Here is a 17,162-nt window from a genome sequence, read left to right on the forward strand (position 1 = left end):
CACAAGCGCTCACTGTGCAGCCCCCTGAGCACAGAGGGCTATTACCAGGGCCTGGTGGGCTCCTCTCCTTTCCTTGCAGGGGTGAAGTGTGTGATGGCAGAGGTAGACCACCCTACAGAAACAGCCTGTATTTCCTGTGCCAACTCGCCTTTGGAAAGCACAGAGCCACAGCTCCATCTTGTGACTGAAGACCCATAGCTTGAGAAAAATGTGTGTCATTTCCCTAAATCTGATGGACGATCTGGTTTCTCTGCAAGGCCTTTGCCCCTGCAAGCACCCTGACCTTGGTTTGCTTTGCGTGTCTACATTTCCCACCCCAAAATACCCTCAGCAACCACAACCACTTCTCAGGCTTCCCCACGTGGTGGGAAGTCACAGCTGTACAGCTCAAATAAAAACTCTGCTCATCCTTTCTGAAGGCAAGCTTTTGAAGAAACTGCTTTAGGAGCTGCGCTTGCAGAAACAAGAAGGAGAGAGGAGGCTGCAGTGCATGGGCTGGCAGGGCTCCAGGCAGTGTGAGAAGCTCCCTGCATGCTGTGGAGAGGAGTTCCATGCTCAAGCACAGTGACAGGCTGGATCAAGAGTAAAACCAGCCCCTGCCTGGTCTTTTTCTACCTGGATAATTCTCCTGGGATCTTTCATGTACCAGTTACCCAGTGGAAACCTTATGTCTTCCCCAGCTCACAGTGGTACTACTGCTGCAACATTTGCAGCCCTTAGAAGAATTAAATCCTGTGGCAGAAATGTGAATTTCTAGGATTAGAATTTCCTGCTAGCCAAATGCTTTACATTTATCCTGAGTGTGTGTGTTGACCACTTAAATGCAAGCAATAGCTTTGGCATTTTTGATAACATAAAAGCCGTAGGAGAAGGCTGGAAGGCCAAGTAGACTGCCGGGACGAAGGGGCTTTTCCATAAGCTCGGGCAGTGTTTCATCATCCAGCATCCGTAGTACATGGCCATTCAGCTCAATGGACCTGGAAAGGGACAGAGACTGTCTGGGCAGCTGTGCTCTGTTTTCCAGACTGCTCTGAGCCTGAGTATAAACATTAACTCAGCCCAAAGCCAAACTAAACTTCCCTTGAATGTGTGTGTAAACACATGTACAGACATCTGCAGCACTCCCACTGCAAGGACCCTTCAGAGTGATAGCACAAGCACATTAAAAAGCACATTTCTTTCTCTTCCAGTGAGGTCAACAGCTAAACAGGCTTTGAAAAGTACAATTTTTTATTGCTTTTTCTCCTAAAAATATTAATATTCTTTTATGTGCACAGAGCAGATCCTTTCCCTGTGGATGCATTAACAATGACAACAAAAAGACCCCACCAACATATGAAGCCTGAGCACATTGCTGTAAATCAGGAGACAGCACTTGGGAAAGCAATATACCTGTGTTTATGCAAAAAAAACCCACAACCCAACAAACCAGGACTTCAGCAGCTGGTCAAGAACACTGAAGCCTGCTAGGAAAAATTTCCAAATTAACATCAAGTAAATGTCTGCATAACTTAGACAGCTTTCAGCAGCCTGAGTTTAGGAGACCTGATTTAAGTCAGATCTTGCTGAAAAAACCCCAGATGACTGAATGGTAACCTCTTCTTTCTGCTTGCAAATTGGATAAGGTGAGGTTTTAAAGACCATCTAAGCCTACTCACAGTCTTTTCCTCAGGGACTGGAGGAATTGCATCTTACCTGGAAAGAATATTCTCTTTGCCATGAGGCAGTAAGAGGTACTGATCCACGTGCTTGCTAGAGAGGTAATCCGGTAGCTCCAAATGTTGGGTAACATTGTAGAGGTTTAAAGCAAACAGCGTCACATCCCCTTCTCTGTACTTCGGGCTGCAAGGCAAGAAAAGGTGATGGTGGGGATCAGAAGAATGTTTGACCTTGCACTATCCCAAATGGCATTTGTTGGCCCAGGGCCGGCCACAGGCTCAGTTTCTGGGATATTTTGCCCTTTCTGGAGGCTTACTTGAGACTGCTCGTGCAGTGGAGGTAGACACGGAGCTTCCTCTTGTTGGTTCCTGCCAGGCTGACCTGCAGCACCTTGGTACCCACCAGCTTCTTGTAGAGCAGTGAGAGCCAGTAGTCCTAGGAGGCACAAAAACACATGGAAACATTTGTGTACAGGCCAGGTGCTCCACACAGTGCTTAATCTAACCTTCATTTTGAAGCTCATTTCAAGGGGTTTTCCCCCATAACTTTTTGCTTTACCAAGCTTTTCACCACATGTACTTAAATTCACAAAAACACCATAGCAAAAAGGGAAACCCTGACTGTGAGCAGCTGTGTTTACAAGGTACCTAAGAGTAATTTTCCCCTTCACATGGAGCTCTCAGAGCTCTCTCAGGGAGAGATTGTTTGCATTTTGGAATTGCTCTTCTGCCAGGTGCACAGAACCTTGGGGCTGAATGCAGGGGTGTGAGCTGTTCTTCCTGCAGGAAAGCTTATACCTAAGGCACAGATGCAAAACCAGGAAGAAGCTCCTAAACTTCAATCCCCTTCCTTAACATTTTTCTTTTCAACAGGTCTCAGGATTGATTTCTGAACCTGAGTCACAAATGCATCCTCTAATACCCCAAGATGATGCCTCAGAGCAGGATGATTCCCAGTAGAGACTCATTTTTTCAGGTCTTTCCAGACTTTCAAAGAGCTTCTCCCAGTTCATCTGTTTTTGAGGTTTTCTTAGGAGGAAAACTGTTGTGTTTTTCTTCTGACTCACCACAAGCTCAGAAAATTACTTTTCATATCAGCCTTCATGCTCAATCCCTCTGCAAGGAAGTGCAGCCTTCTGACACATTTGTGCTTCCCCATTTCTGTGCTAACTACAGCTGATGCACCTGGGTTTGGATTTCCCTGCCTCTGAAGCATCATTGGCTTAGTTAGTAGTCTGTACTGCCAGTAGGTGAGGAACAAGGCACACGGTTTCAACACAAATTAAATCTATTTTAAATGAGGGAATGAAAAGCCTAAAGCCACAAGCCTCATGATGCAGCCTCTAGCATAGGAAGCAGCTGAGCAAGTAGGATGGAAAATCCCGGTGTGCTGGGTTTTCTTTCAGCCTGGCTCTATAACCACCTGTGAAAATCACCATTTGGAAGCAGAAAAATGAGAGGAAAGCTAAATGGGAAAATTCTGTCCTCTCACCCCAATCTAAGTGCTAGTAGTACAAAGAAATGTGCTGTATGTGCAAGAACAATGTAGAGTTCATATAATGAAGTTTCATCACAGCAAAACGTTATTTCCTAATAAATCAAACTATATGTATATGTATATTTAAATTTAATTATCCTTCAGCCATCACTGCAGGATGAATATGCTTAAGACCTATAATGCTTGAGTCTTGACTTCATGTTGGCCTGGTTTTCACATGGAATATAAGTGATTTTAATATCTCTTTTCACTTCTGTTTATAAACTACTCATCACTCAGCTGAGGAGTAATCAAACCAAAATAGTCCATCCAGAAAAGCCTTGTGAGCTCCAGAAATTGCTGCATACAAACCAGAGCATCATATCCCACAGATCAGTTTCTGCTGTGCTGAAGACTGGCTGCACCCCTGCAGTTGGAGTAAATATCTGATGTGCATACACATATATGTAATAATGCATTAACCCATAGTGGAACACGAGATAACTTTAGGTGCAAGGATACCTGTGACCATCCAAGCAAAAAAAGGTGTTGTTAAAATAGCTGACTTGTCCCTCCATGCCCAGTGTTGTCTGTGCAGAGGTGCATTCAGGGGATATTATTTACATACCGGCAAAGGCTCGAAGTTGGCATCCACCAGGTGGTAGGTCCCTGCCCCATAGAAAACCTGTCTCATCACCACATCAATCCCCTGCCTGGCTGAAATCCCAAGTTTGTCCAACCACCTGCCAAAAGATGAGGCAAATGTCACACTGATGAAAGTGCTGACCCAATTGTACCCTGTTTCCCCTCTCCAACCAGCTCAGGAAGCAGGGAAGCAAATATTACCGTGTGATGCTGATTTCCTTAAAAGCGCACAACTAACTTCAAGTCTTGCATTAATTACATTAAAAAATCATTTCAGACTGCCTCTTAAAGTCCAGGTTGGTGGGAGCAGTTGCTCCATTCCCCTGTCTGTTGGTGGTGGAAACAAGGAGTGGCAGCAGATTCTCCTGAACTGGCCAGTGGTCTGAAGGCTGTGAGAAATCATCACACCAGCAACAAAGTTGCCTGTCATTATCAGACTTTGACTTGCTGGGCCACCAGGCCTTGATATAAAGTCATCATGTCTTATAGGATGGAAAAAAACTGCCCACACTCCCCAGGAAGCCATGTTCATCCTGTGGGGTAGCCCCATTCAGCTGGAAAAATAAGTAATTTCCCTACACCTGGGACACAGTACTTACATAAAGCCAGCAACGTAAGTGTTAGACAATCTGGGAGCTCCTCCTCCATAGGCAGAGCTTGTCTCTCCCAGCCACACCTTCTTGTCTGGCACAGTCCGACCCACAATCTGGCCAGTGTGGCATTAGGGAAGAAAAAAGAAGAAGTAACAGTTAATTTTTTGGCTACTGAAATAATCAAAATTCTGTGCTTTAGCCAAAAGCTAAAGGATGTTTTCATTTAAGAGATAACACCCTGAGATAGGATGTCACAGAAATTTGGATCAAAAGCACTAAAAACAGATTTGCATCCCCCCATGAAAAAAATTTGCTACCTATGTAAAACAGGGCAAATATCACTAATATCCAGGTCCCATAATTATTCTTGTCTTGAGTAGTACTGAGTATTCTGAGTTATAGTGTTCTCAGTATCTCAAAATACAAAATAAATGCACTGGGGGAATGGGATAACCATAAATTACATTCCTGCGTAATTACTATATCAATAAATGAGAATGTTGTTGGTGTGTGATGCACCTGGCACCATGTTTGCTGCATGGCAAACTGTTGGAGCTCATTTATTGTTAGTACCATTAATTTTAATTTTGTTTTTTTTACATATACAATGTCAGCAGAACTCAAGCCTTGAGTACCCCTCTTTATAGCTAGTAAGAAATGGTGCTTTATTTTGGATTCTCTGCTAACCCCCTGGAAGCTGAACATGGGAATGATTGAATAGGAAAAGGCACCTCCAGGACTTCATATATAGCTGTGGCAAAGGTATCCAGCACTTCAGGGCTCAAGAAATCCCCCCTTGTTGCACTCCGTCCATTCACATAGTAACTAAAAATGGGGGAAAAAAACATAGCCAAAATTAGGTAAGAATACCACCAGTGGTACAAAACACCACTGAAAGTATTCAGTTGATTGGTACATTTATCCACAACAAGATTTTTCTGTCCACTGCTTTTTAATTTTTTCCCAAATGTCTGTCACTTGTATTTAAGGGACTTTCAGATATATTACTTTGATGGAAGTGGGATATCACAGAAATTTCCACCAGCAGAAATAATAGGTTTGTTTGCATCTACTCATTTAGAATAAGGAAAACATCACCAAGAACCAGCTTCTCTTGTTGAGAAGTGCAACAATTTCATATGATTACTTGCTTTACTCTATCATTTATATATTAAAAATATCAGATCACAGATCTGTCCATCTGCTGGAATATTTTGGCCACTTGGAGGGAGCTGGGATGTGGGCATCCCTATGGCATGAAGGTTGCTTTCCACCATGAGCAGAAGAGCCTTTAAGTCTGATTTGTCCAAATAAATTGGGAGCCCTGTGGTTTTTTGCATTTCATCCTGCCATCACTCAGTCCTACCAAAAATAGCAGAAGCCTTCCAGCCACAAGCAGCTAAAACCTGATAATTCTAAATTAGTAAAGAACAGCCCAGGAAAGGGAAAGGACACGTTTCATTTCTTTCTAGCAGCTCAAAATACATCAATAAGTGATTTATGTATACACATATATATGAAATAGGCATGTGCATCTTTTCTCGCTGTTGTCTGACTGCTGCATGTCAATGTCCTGCTTTTGACTCAGGAAAGAAAACTGCCTTCATATGGAAATTACTTTCAAACATGTGGAGTTCATGGCTCTGGGACCAGTTTATCCCACTGCCCCTTGAGCATTTTCAACCTACAAATCAAAGTCACAGGAGCAAAGGGCCAGGTACCAGTGCTGTTTGCACTGTGTGTGATATCTGAGGGTGAGTTCCCCACACAGAACCTTAAATGACTCAGAGAACAAATTCAAGGGAGCAGGAGGGGCTGCTGGCATTTCTCCATGGACAAGGGTCAGACAGACCTGCTGGGATTTTCCTTTTTATCAACTAGACATAAATAGAGCAAAAAATATTACCATCTTGCACATGTTGCATACCCTGCTGCTGTGCTTACGTGACAACCCCCCAGCACTGCTTTTGGGTCTCTGCACCAAGTAGACTCTTTGGAGGCTTCAGCATTTCTGTAATGTGCTCCCTCAATTCATCTCTTATTCTGAACAGAGAAATTTGTGGAGAGGCCCCCGAGAAACTGTCAAAAGGGGCATTTCATCTCCCTCTTTCCTGTTGAGATTGATAATTTGTTCAAATTGACACTTTTTAAAGAAAATGAGGCAGTAATTGGAGTGACAGTGGTACCCAAGTGGTACTTACTGGTGCCATGTGACAGAGTCGATCACCTTCCCGCCTGATTTCAGGAAGCTGCAACCAGAGGCAATGGTAGAGAGCAGGGCATTAGCAGTACCAGTGATGGGTCATGGCCCTCCCACCAGTGCAGTGCCATGCACAGCCCTCCCCTTTCCCCACAGCTGGCAGTATTGATGGTGGATGCATGGGGACCAGGCTTGCCATGGCTTTTAAGCAGGCTTTGGGCAGCCCGGCTGCCTCAGCAGGTTGCTGGATGAATTGATCTTTGTGTAACACATGGGTGTTTTTCAGGCTAAAAGCCCTTGTTAGCACAACCCCAGAGCCAGTGCTTAATGAAAAAACATGTGGACCACTTATGTACTGCCAGCAGCTGAGTTTCACCTGGCTGAGAATTCAGGCCTTGAACTCAAGCATGCAGGTAGGATTTTAGTTGTCGTCAGTCAAGGGAAAATAAATTGTTCAGCCCCTGCCTTGGAGCCTCTTCATGACTCCTGCATCTAGGGACAGACAAGCCATAATTCTCCACACCTGCCCCACCCCAGGGAGTGCTTCTGGAACCTCACACACCTACCTTCTCAGCAGTCTCTGCGTGTGCTTTTGGGGCTGCCCAACATCAGGGCCGTAGAGCTTGGCGTGCTGGTAGAGGGCATAGTTATTCAGCAGTTGGCGTAAGTGAATGAAATCTTGCCCCAGCTGGAACCCATCAATGTGGATGCCAGATTTCTTCCGGAAGCTGTTGGGCTCTGGGGAAGACACATGCACATCAACACCCCGCTCTATTTCTGGGGCACAAAATGGGTCAGCTCCATCCACGTGGGGAGCACCAGTCCCCTAAGGCTTCACCTGATCTGCCATGGTGTGGGTTTGAAGGTGAGCAAGAAAGCAAAAAGCTCAGGGGATATTGTGGTGCTCTCCAGCACTCTGTCCCAGCCACAGGTGACAACCTGCACCTTGTGGGGCATCATTCAACTCATCTCAAAGCCCTGGTAGGAGCAGCAGCAGAATCATCTCAATTTGCTCATTCATTGTGTCTCCTTGTAAAATCCCTCTGCAGCATAAGACATTACTATCTCTTAATAAAACATCACCTTGCCTTTATGTGCCATCATCCAAAACATCCAAAGTTACCAGCCCATACCCTCTGGTGGTACTTTTCTAGGTGATGGCTGGTCTGGCCAACAAGCACTTACCATTCCCAAGCTCCCAGGAGATGTTGTACCTCTGGGAAGCACAGTAGTCCAGCAGTGACTGGGCATTCGTGCTGTCCCACTGCAAGCCACCTTTCCGCAGCAAGGCATTGAGTCCAAAGATCAGGTGAAACCCTGAGCAGTTTGCAAAGTTGTAGAGAATATCCAATGTATTTTCTGCACAGAGGAGAAAGGAGGAGTGTTTGTCTCAAGGTTAGAGCGTGCTAGTTGAGCTCTGGCCAAGCAGCTATCTTTACTGCCTGTGTGTATTTAGCCTGGTGTTGCAGATGTGCCAAACTTTCCCAGCTAGGCAGAAGAGGTCAGGCCTCAATACACAACATCTTACAAGCTTTGAGAACCTCCCAGCCTCTGCAGCTGAATACCATTAAACGTGAGGTGGCAGTCTGTTGAAAAAGAGTTCTCTGAATATTTTTCTAAGTGGGTGAAATGTTTCTTTTTCAGTGGTTCCAGCTCCTAACAACCTATGGTACTTTTATCATGGGGCAGAGAACTGCATTCCCCTGTTTAAGTCTTACTTGTAATGGTGGTGTTTTTGTGCTTTTTCCGGTTCTCTTCAGCAAGAATCAGCTTCTCCTGGCTGGGCCATTGGGCCAGCATTACCTTCTCAACAGCAGCAAATGCAGGCCTCAAGCCACAAGCCTCTGTAGGGCAGAAGAAGGTCAATAGGAATTAACTCCTCACTTCCACAGCCATCAAACCCTTGTTCCAGTGAGCTGACAAAGCATAGGCTGCCATGCCTGAGGAGCAGATAAGCCAACCTGCCATGCAGTGGTGTGGCAGGGATTACAACCCACCTTGCTGGGGGCAGGAACAAGGCAATGCATCTTGTGCAGGGGAAAGTGCTGATTTCCCTGCATGGCTCACTGACAGGAACCATAAGACTTCAAAGATCATGTTTTTTCTTGGCATGCAAACCAGGAACAAACCATAATCAGAGAGGAAGGAATTAGCCAGAGTCTCAGGAAGTGGCTATTTAGCAAAGTGCTATGAGAGGAAAAGTATCTGACTTCAAAACTGAGCACTGCAAGTCGTACGGTAATGTAGGATTTCACAATTGTGCTATGTGCCACAGGAATATACAGGATTCTTTTCATCTCAAGCACCTCTTGAAGAGGCTATGCACTTTTGCTAAGTTCAAAGAGAAAACACCCTGTCAAGCACTTTACAGGGGTCCAGCAGGTTTGCACTTGTCCTGTCAAAGCAGCAGGAGGGCAAGGCTGTACCCCCAGCCCAGCTCTCTGGCTTTGGGAGAGAGATTGAACACTATTTTCCTTAGGTTATTTCTTCCATCTGTTCCTTAATTTTCATGATGAAGCCATGGCTTCTGAGCTGAACTTGACCACCTCCCAGGTAGTGGGGGGGGCTCCCAAGATTGCTGCATGGAGCAGAGGGCAGCAAAGGGGGAGTCTCAGCAGATGGAAGGGAGAATATACGTTCCCCTACATCTTTTCTCACTTTCCCACAGCTGGCACAGCTCTTCCCACAAACCATGCTGAAAGTCCACAGATCTCCTCTCCATGGATGATAACAATATTGACCCTGTGGAGGGCCTCCAGTGCTGCTGCTCTGCCCTTGCAGCATCCTCATCCTACATCAAAGACCCTCCAAAAGCTAGGACAGTTTAAAGACTAACACATTGATTCCCACTTTACCTTGCTTTGTCTGAAGTTCCCAGAGGGTCTTTTCTTCTGAAGTGGAATCCTTGTAGGGATCAAAGATAAGAAAATCTGTCTCAGTGCCACCAAACCTCAGGAAACCTGGGGACAGGGCCGTTGCCAGGGCACGCAGTTTGGAATTGCTGAGGAGGGAATACCAAGAAACAGAAAACTACTGTGTTTATAGTCTGTGTAGAGGGTAAGCATGGCAAGCACTTTGAGGAATATGCTGCAGTAGGTGACCTGGAACTACCCAGTAGCCTCAGGGAATTCCTGATGGCTTGCTGAGATCTGCATCCCAGCCCTCTGCACAGTGCAAGAAGGTCACTGATGGCCAAGTGAGCCAGGAGATGATGTAGTGGAGAGAAGGGAGAACATGGCTGAGGGAACATGATCATGGGCAGGAAGCAAAATCTGGGGGCAAAGTAAGGCAAAATGTCAATAAAATAGTCTTTGTTTTTTTCATCCTAAACATCTTCTGCCCCTAGATTTTTTGGTTTTGTTTATGCAACGCCAACATAAATGTCCTTTGAGAAGCTGGATGCAAAACTGACTTTACATCATCAGCCCCAACTTCCATTGACAACAGCCAAAGCAATTGCCTTTGTACCCAAGGAGGATTAGGAGTCCCTGCTGAGATAGGTGTTAACTTTATCAAAGCAAGTGTACAAAAGAACATAATTCTGTGACTTGCTCACATCCCACACAGGATGAGCAGCACCAAGAGCCAGCCTTCTCTAGGGGAAACCACAAGTCATTGGAGGGCACTGGGCATATTAGGCACTATCTGCTCCGTGGTGACAAACAGCAGATTAGAGGCCACCAAGTATTTCCTACTCCTAGTGGTGGCAGGGCTGGCCTCAGGCTGAACCCCAAGGTGTGCAGCTGGGGCTGTATGTTGGAGACCTGAGCACTTCCCAGTAAAGCTGGTGGCACCTTTCTCACCAGCCCAATGAGGGGAAAAACGTGCAAGTGGTGGGAAAGCAGGATTAGAGGATCCACACATTTTTTTGAACACTTTCATGGGTGGTGATCTCACCATCTGCTTCCCTGCGCAGCCTGCCCCATTGCATAACTACCCTGTCAGTAAAGGAATTTTTCTTAATAGCCAGCCTAAAGCCCGTCTGGTGCAACTTGAGGCAGTTTCCTGTCGTCCAGCCACTGGTTAGCTGGAAGAGACTGTCCCACACCTCTCTACAAACCTCTTTTCTGGTATTTGCGGAGGTAAGGACACCCTGAAGCCTCCATTTCTCGAGGGCAGACAACCGCAATTCCCTCCATTTCCTTCTCCTTTTTTTTTTTTCTGCTGTCAAAGCAGCTCCTCTCCCAGGCTCCCTATCCCCGAGTTGACTTTTCCCTGCATCCACCCAGGCCAGCCGCTCCTTCCCCGAGCACGAACGGGCCGGGGCGGCTCGCACCTGTGGAAGGTACCGCCTTCTGCCCTGGGAAGACGGAATTAGTGAACCCCGAAGCAGAGGGGATCCAGCAGCCTCTCTCCGACCCCAATTCCAGGGCTGGGGGACTCCCCGTTCCCCCCAGCTCGCTCCGCAGCTCAGCGCCTCCCACAAGACCCTTTATCCTTTGCCCAGTGCGAGAGGCGGCTCACCTGAGCAAGGCGACATAGCGCGGGTTCCGGGCGAGGCTGGCATCCAGGGTGAGGGAGAGGAAAGCCGGGCTCACCTCCCTGCGGGGGCTGCCCCGGAGCCCCAGCCGCAGCACCGCCGCCCGCTGCCCGTCGGCCAGAGCCGGCAGCAGCAGCAGGAGAGGCGGCAGCAGCGGCGGCAGCAGCAGCAGCGGCAGCAGCATCCTCCGCTCCCGGGCCGCCGCTCCGCCGCCGCCGGCACCACCCCCGCCGAGGGCGGGCCCGGGGCTGCAGCGCTCCGCTCCCGCCGGGAAGAGCCGCGCGGACATGAGCAGAACCTTCCCCACCCTCTGGAAGGGCTTCAACAGCATCTTCGTGCCTCAAACCAGCGGCAAGGCACCCGAAACCCGGCATTACCCAAACGCCTCAACCATTGCAAAATGAACCTGTGTTTCCAGCTGGTTCCTTTCTTGCTCACACCTTCGCAGCCTTACAGCCGCCTCCTGCAGAATCCCGCCCTGCCCGAGCGGCCCTGGGCATTTCCGTGAACAACCCAGTTCAGTGGGCTGGAAAAATAGCTACAGACTGAACGCTGCCCCTCCAGGGCTGGGATGTCAGCCTGGCACCCCGTCTGTGGCCTCCACTGCGGGAAACTGAGTCCCAGCAGGCACACAGCCTTGTCAGGCTGAAACCTGACTGTTGCAACAGTCCATACTGTTGGAACAAGTGTATGTCCTAATTGCAGAGGCATGAAACTTGGAATTACTGTTACAAAAAAAATTCAGGCAGGCTCTGGGTCCACCCCCCAGGTGCTCCCTGCAGAGTCCAGTTTCTACCGAAACTCCTTTGGCAGCAGCTGGTCTTGATGGGGAGGCCTGTCTGGGAAGAGCCAGCTGCTGCCATGGAGCAGGTATGGCTTAGTCCATGGAATGGGGTTGTTGGGCTGTTGGTTGTTCCAAACCCTACACCATGGGCAGGGACGCCTCCCACTTGACCAGGTTGCTCAAAGCCCCATCCAGCCTGGCCTTGAACACTTCCAGGAATGAGGAGTCCATAGCTTCCCTGGGCAACCTGTGCCAGTGCCTCACCACCCTCACAGTAAAGAATTTCTTCCTAACACCCAGTCTAAACCAACCCTCCTTCAGCTTAGAGCCATTCCTCTCTTGTCCTACCACTCCATGCCCCTGTAAAAAGTCCTTCTCCAGCTGTCTTGTCATCCCTTCAGGTGCTGGAAGGTGCTCTAAGGTCACCCTGGAGCCTTCTCCTCTCCAGGCTGAACAACCCCAGCTCTCTCAGCCTCTCTTCAAAGGAGAGTTGATCCAGCCTTCTGATCACCTTTGTGGCCTCCTAACAGGTCCACATTCTTCTTGTTTTAGGGGGCCCAAGGCTGGATGTAGTACCATAGATGGAGTCTGGAATAGAGGGCGACAGTCACCTCCCTCAACCTACTGCCCACTCTCCCTGTGGCGCAGCCCAGAATACACTTTGCTTCCTGGACTGCAAGAATGTTTCTAAGTTTCTGTGCACACTACTGAAACGTTTGCAGAGTTTTTAAACAACTACATTTAACACCACCCTTTATTTCCCACCTGCACCAGTTCAACCTGAAGTATCTGCGTTTCTTAGGAAGTTTGTTTTGAAAACAGCTGTCAGCTGAAACAGGCTGAGAATCTGTCACTTTATTCAGGTGCAGTGCTTTTCACAGGCACCAAAGTTGGGGCATTAATCTGTGGCTCAAGTGCTCGCCTGCCTGGCCCTTTCTGTTCTTGCTTGCTCTACATTTTTGTACTATTAAGTAACTCTCCACCGGAACTAGAAGAACTTGACGAAATTAACTCTGTTTTTGATCAGCACATCCACAGCCCTGCTGAAAAGGAAACATCAGTGACACTTCTGACTGTCTCAGTATCTTAGTCAGAGTAATGCTTCCCATTTTGGGGGTGCAGCACCAATTATATGCCTACGCCCCAGGAAGGGCTGGAGTGACTGTCTGCCAAAGGAATAACTCATCTATCAGCAGAGGACTGGTGCACCAAACAAACTACCCAGCCTCATGGGTAAACTAAGGATGTAAGAATGTAGTTCACTGTGTGAAAAATCATTGCTGCAAACCTAGCTAAGGTTGTTACTACAAGTGCAGAAAGGGTCAGGAGCTGTCAGGCCAGATGCAGCCTGTGCACAGTGTTTTTTCTGTTGGAATTCCCTCCTGCTGCCTTCATTTCCTCCATGTTCTTCTTTGAGAAGAGGCACTTTGGGTCACTTGCCACTGTGCTGTATTTCTCACAGCAAAGGCACAAGGTGTGTATTTCAAGTGGTCAAGGCTGTTTTGGGATCAGTTGCTGTGTACAGATGTGTGTATGTAAAGCCTGGCACATGTGTTTTTAGCAGCTTATGAAACCTTGTAGCTGGAAAACAATGCCTTGCAGCATTAGTTTAAGAGCTTGAGGTACTAAATGAGAAGTGGTAGCTTTTGCCTGGGCATTTTTCACAGGGTTTTATACACATTTTTAAATACTGCAGAGTAGGGAAGCTTGGTACAGATGCATTTGCACTTAAGGAAATTAGGGCAGAATTCAAGTGATGCCCTGTGAGCTTCAAGGAGAGCAGTTAAGAATTAGGACTAGGCTTAAGCCCACTTGAGTGTAATTTGAAGCCAGCTCCAAACAAACATCCCATCCCTCTTTCTCATTCAATAAAGCCTAGCCCCTGCCTTGTGACATTCAAATGCTTTTGTCTTGCAGCTTCTATCAGACAGTTCTTCTCCCAGTAATGCCATTAAACATCCTGTGATGATGACTAGGTTTTTATAATTAGAAAGAATTAAAAATAAAACCTTCCAGGAATTTCAACTGTCTAACAGCAGCAGCACCATGCTATTGCTAACAGGGGCACCTCTGCTACTCCTGGGCAAGTACCAAGAACTGATATATTTATACCTATATCTAAATATATGTCAGTGCTTTACCTTGTGTATATTAAAGGAATTCAGAAGGGAAGAACTGCCTCTGCAAAAGGCAAACAATTCTCATGACACAGGTGTTTGGGCAGATGAAAAGAGCTGACCTGTGTCAGAATACTGCTCTGTTTCTATATAAGAAGCCTCAGGAAGATGACATTAAGGCTAAGCTAATGCCAAGAAAGCATGGAAACTGTAAAAACAGAGATGCCTATCAGAGTGGTTTTGTGAGCTATCCTTCCTCCCTACCCTAAACCTGCAGCCAGACCTTATCCTGACACAGCACACAGCTCTCTGTACTCTCTGTTGGTCTTATTTCTGAACCCAGCTGGTCATGGGAGTCTGAGACAGCACACAATGTCTCTTCAGAGATGGAAATGACACCTTGGGTCTAGATTTTAGAAGTTCTCTTTGATATGCACACAGAGATGAAACAAAACTTTAAAAGGAAGGATGAAGTGAGAGCTAGGCAGGACTAATTCACATGGAAACAGCTTTCCAGAACAGAGGAACACAATAGGTCTCATTCACACAATGAAAATTAACAGCTAAATGTCACGGTATTGCCACAGTACAGCTGGTCTGGACCGGACGAAGTGAATCTGACCATAACACTAATCCAATTCAGCTAGTTCATGCCCTGAACATGTCCCTGGATAAGTTACAGGGGACCCTTGGCCAGCCTCATCCAAGCTGAGAAGAAACCACACCACTGGCCGGGAAGCTGGGCAGGGAGGAAGATCTCAGCCAGTGGCTGTCTCGTCCGGGAGATTTGAACTGGGTATTTAAGTGAGTTCTAAATAATAAACGAGGCTGTTTTGTCTCATGAGCACCTGGACCATGAATCATGGGTTTTCATCTCCCCACCCACGACTGGCATGGTACAGCTACATTTTAAACAACTACATTACTCTAAGCCTGACTCTCTTACCAGCTCTTCCAGACAACTTTCAGTAGGTTATGTACAGGGGTTCCTCAAAGCACAGAATCATGACTCAGGGGAAGGAAGGGAATCACACAAACACAAGAATTGATCCATGTGGGCAAGTTGAAAAGCGGAGTGAATAGAAATAAAGACTAAGAAAGACTAAGAAACATGCTCTAAGGTTTTAGGTCAGAAGATTTCTCTACACCTGAACAGACTTGCACACACAATAGCTCTGATCCAATTTACTGTGGGTTATGAAGACATTAGGAACATCTGACAGAGCGTGTTTAAATGACCTACTTAGCTTTGAAGCATCTACCATTATATCACATGGAAATAAGATAAATTCATCAATGTTGCTTCTTTCTCTTTAACACAGGCCTTAGGATACAAGCATTGAAGCGAGAAATGTTTGCTTTCCAAAATATCTTGCATCCATCCTCAGCATAAGTTTTCCCATAGTTTACCAAACTAACACATACCCATTCCAACACCTGCATGTTATAAATATATATGTGTGTATATATATATATATATGTATGTATATAAATCTGCCCGGTACTGTACTTGACACTGAAGCACTGAGCATCATCTGGCAGCACAAAAATACTGTGAGCAGCATCTGTTGTGCTTCCTTTTTTCTCCTCTCCCATCTCCACCCAGGGGAAAAGCCCAGGTAAGACAGCTTTATATGAGAAACATTTAATCACACACTAATATATACTTCAGAAATAAAAAGCGGTATGAAATACATGTACTGCCTTGCCTGATAAGCTTGAGTTCAGGAAAATAAGACAAGCTACATGTAGCAAAGTTTCAGTGCAAATTAGTGCAGCTTCATTTCACTTCTGATGCTAAGGTCACAGAGAAAGCCTTAGGGGAATTGCACTCATCCATCCAGGGAAAGCACAGTCTGTGTAAAGAGAACAGCAGAGACAATAAATGCCAACCTCTTTTTCTTTCCAGATCAGCTTTATGCAGATTTAAAACCACTCTTGTTTGAAACCAGCTTTTCCTATGAGCTCCTAAAGGAGCTCTGGGATTTGTAGGAAATACTCAACTTTATTCCTGAATGTGTATCTCATCAAAACCTGATTTTGCAGCAGTAATGAGTGTTACGTATAGTGTTATGTATAGTGTGAAGGTACATTTAGAAGCGGCAGGAATGATATTTTCCTGCTGTTCCCCTCTGCTATATAAATACATAAAATGTACACTTTAATTAGCATGCAAGTACAAACAGCATGCAAAGAATTGTGACAGAGGTTACTGACTCATTAACTATACTGTAATACATGTAGCAATTAGTGGATTATTTCCATAGCATGTTATTGCCCAGCACTCAGAGTGAATAATTTAACATTAACTTCCTGGGGTTCTTTCCCCCCCCCCCGCCAAATCCACACAAAACTGTACCAAGCTTTGGAAAAGCACCATCAAGTACCAATAAACCTTTAAGGTAGCTGTGTTTTCTTATGTGGGTACTACATCACCTGCTTAGATATGTATTCCCAGTTATGCTGGAGTGAGCATCATCTGCCTTTTCAATGTAAAACAAATAAACCAACATAGAATTTAATATTATCTATCATTTGGTCAAAAATATTAGGCAACAGACTTACATATAGCCTCAAGTCATGGCAAATACTGCTTGTACCCTTGAGAACCAACTTCACATTTTTTCATATTTCCAAATCCAGTTGTGCCTTAGGCACTTAAATATCAGTAACAGGATTCCCCTGTGGGCACTCAGTGTACCAGTGGAAATGAATCACACTGCCTCTAAAAAGTGCTGGTTTTAAATTCCTGACCTGGTTTCGAGCTGAATGCAGTCAAATATTGCATTTATCCAAACTGTGTAAGCCTCTACAAAGTATCACAAGTATGGGTTTAGGGGCATGTTTATGCCAAATAAAGGCTCATAAAGAATTTTTTCAATTGCTACCTCTGATTTCTCTAATGCAATAACAAAATAAGCAGTAGAATATTAGCATTTTCATCAGTTTTTCACCATAACTACTTTCTATCAAGCATTCAACATCTAACATCTCCACTGGATTTAGAAACATTTCTGGTTATTTCTAGAACCCCAAAATAATTAACCTGACTATCAAGCTCCCAAGTTTAACTAAGGTTAATCTTATTTTTCCTTTACTGAGAAGAGACCAAATTCTACACAAAAATTCCATGTTGAAGTGTGCCACTACACTGGCTACCCTAATTCAAAACTACTGGCATGCCCTCATGAGACCCCAGCTGGAACAC

The 17,162-nt window shown here is 45.8% G+C and overlaps 1 protein-coding gene across 1 annotated transcript; it reads right to left on the reverse strand.

The window, feature by feature from the left end:
- Positions 1-376: 376 nt before the first annotated feature.
- Positions 377-11,475, reverse strand: HPSE (heparanase). The gene is made up of 12 exons (XM_015625830.3): positions 11,038-11,475; positions 9,429-9,574; positions 8,292-8,417; positions 7,759-7,932; positions 7,140-7,311; positions 6,575-6,622; positions 5,105-5,198; positions 4,380-4,486; positions 3,764-3,878; positions 1,976-2,094; positions 1,696-1,842; positions 377-977 (listed from the first exon to the last, which is right to left on the reverse strand). The coding sequence occupies exons 1-12, from the start codon at positions 11,382-11,384 to the stop codon at positions 818-820; spliced, it is 1,755 nt and encodes a 584-aa protein (XP_015481316.1). The 5' UTR covers positions 11,385-11,475; the 3' UTR covers positions 377-817.
- Positions 11,476-17,162: the final 5,687 nt, after the last annotated feature.

This window comes from Parus major, chromosome 4 (assembly GCF_001522545.3).
Source record: "Parus major isolate Abel chromosome 4, Parus_major1.1, whole genome shotgun sequence".
Lineage (NCBI taxonomy): Eukaryota > Metazoa > Chordata > Aves > Passeriformes > Paridae > Parus > Parus major.

Bases quoted from the DNA above. Each gene is read 5' to 3' on its own strand.
- HPSE (XM_015625830.3), bottom strand. From the start codon at position 11,384: ATGCTGTTGAAGCCCTTCCAGAGGGTGGGGAAGGTTCTGCTCATGTCC. The intron at 7,312-7,758 runs GTAAGTGCTTGT...TGTCTTCCCCAG, and splicing joins CTCCTGGGAGCTTGGGAATG to AGCCCAACAGCTTCCGGAAG. The intron at 6,623-7,139 runs GTAGGTGTGTGA...CTCTGGTTGCAG, and splicing joins ACGCAGAGACTGCTGAGAAG to CTTCCTGAAATCAGGCGGGA.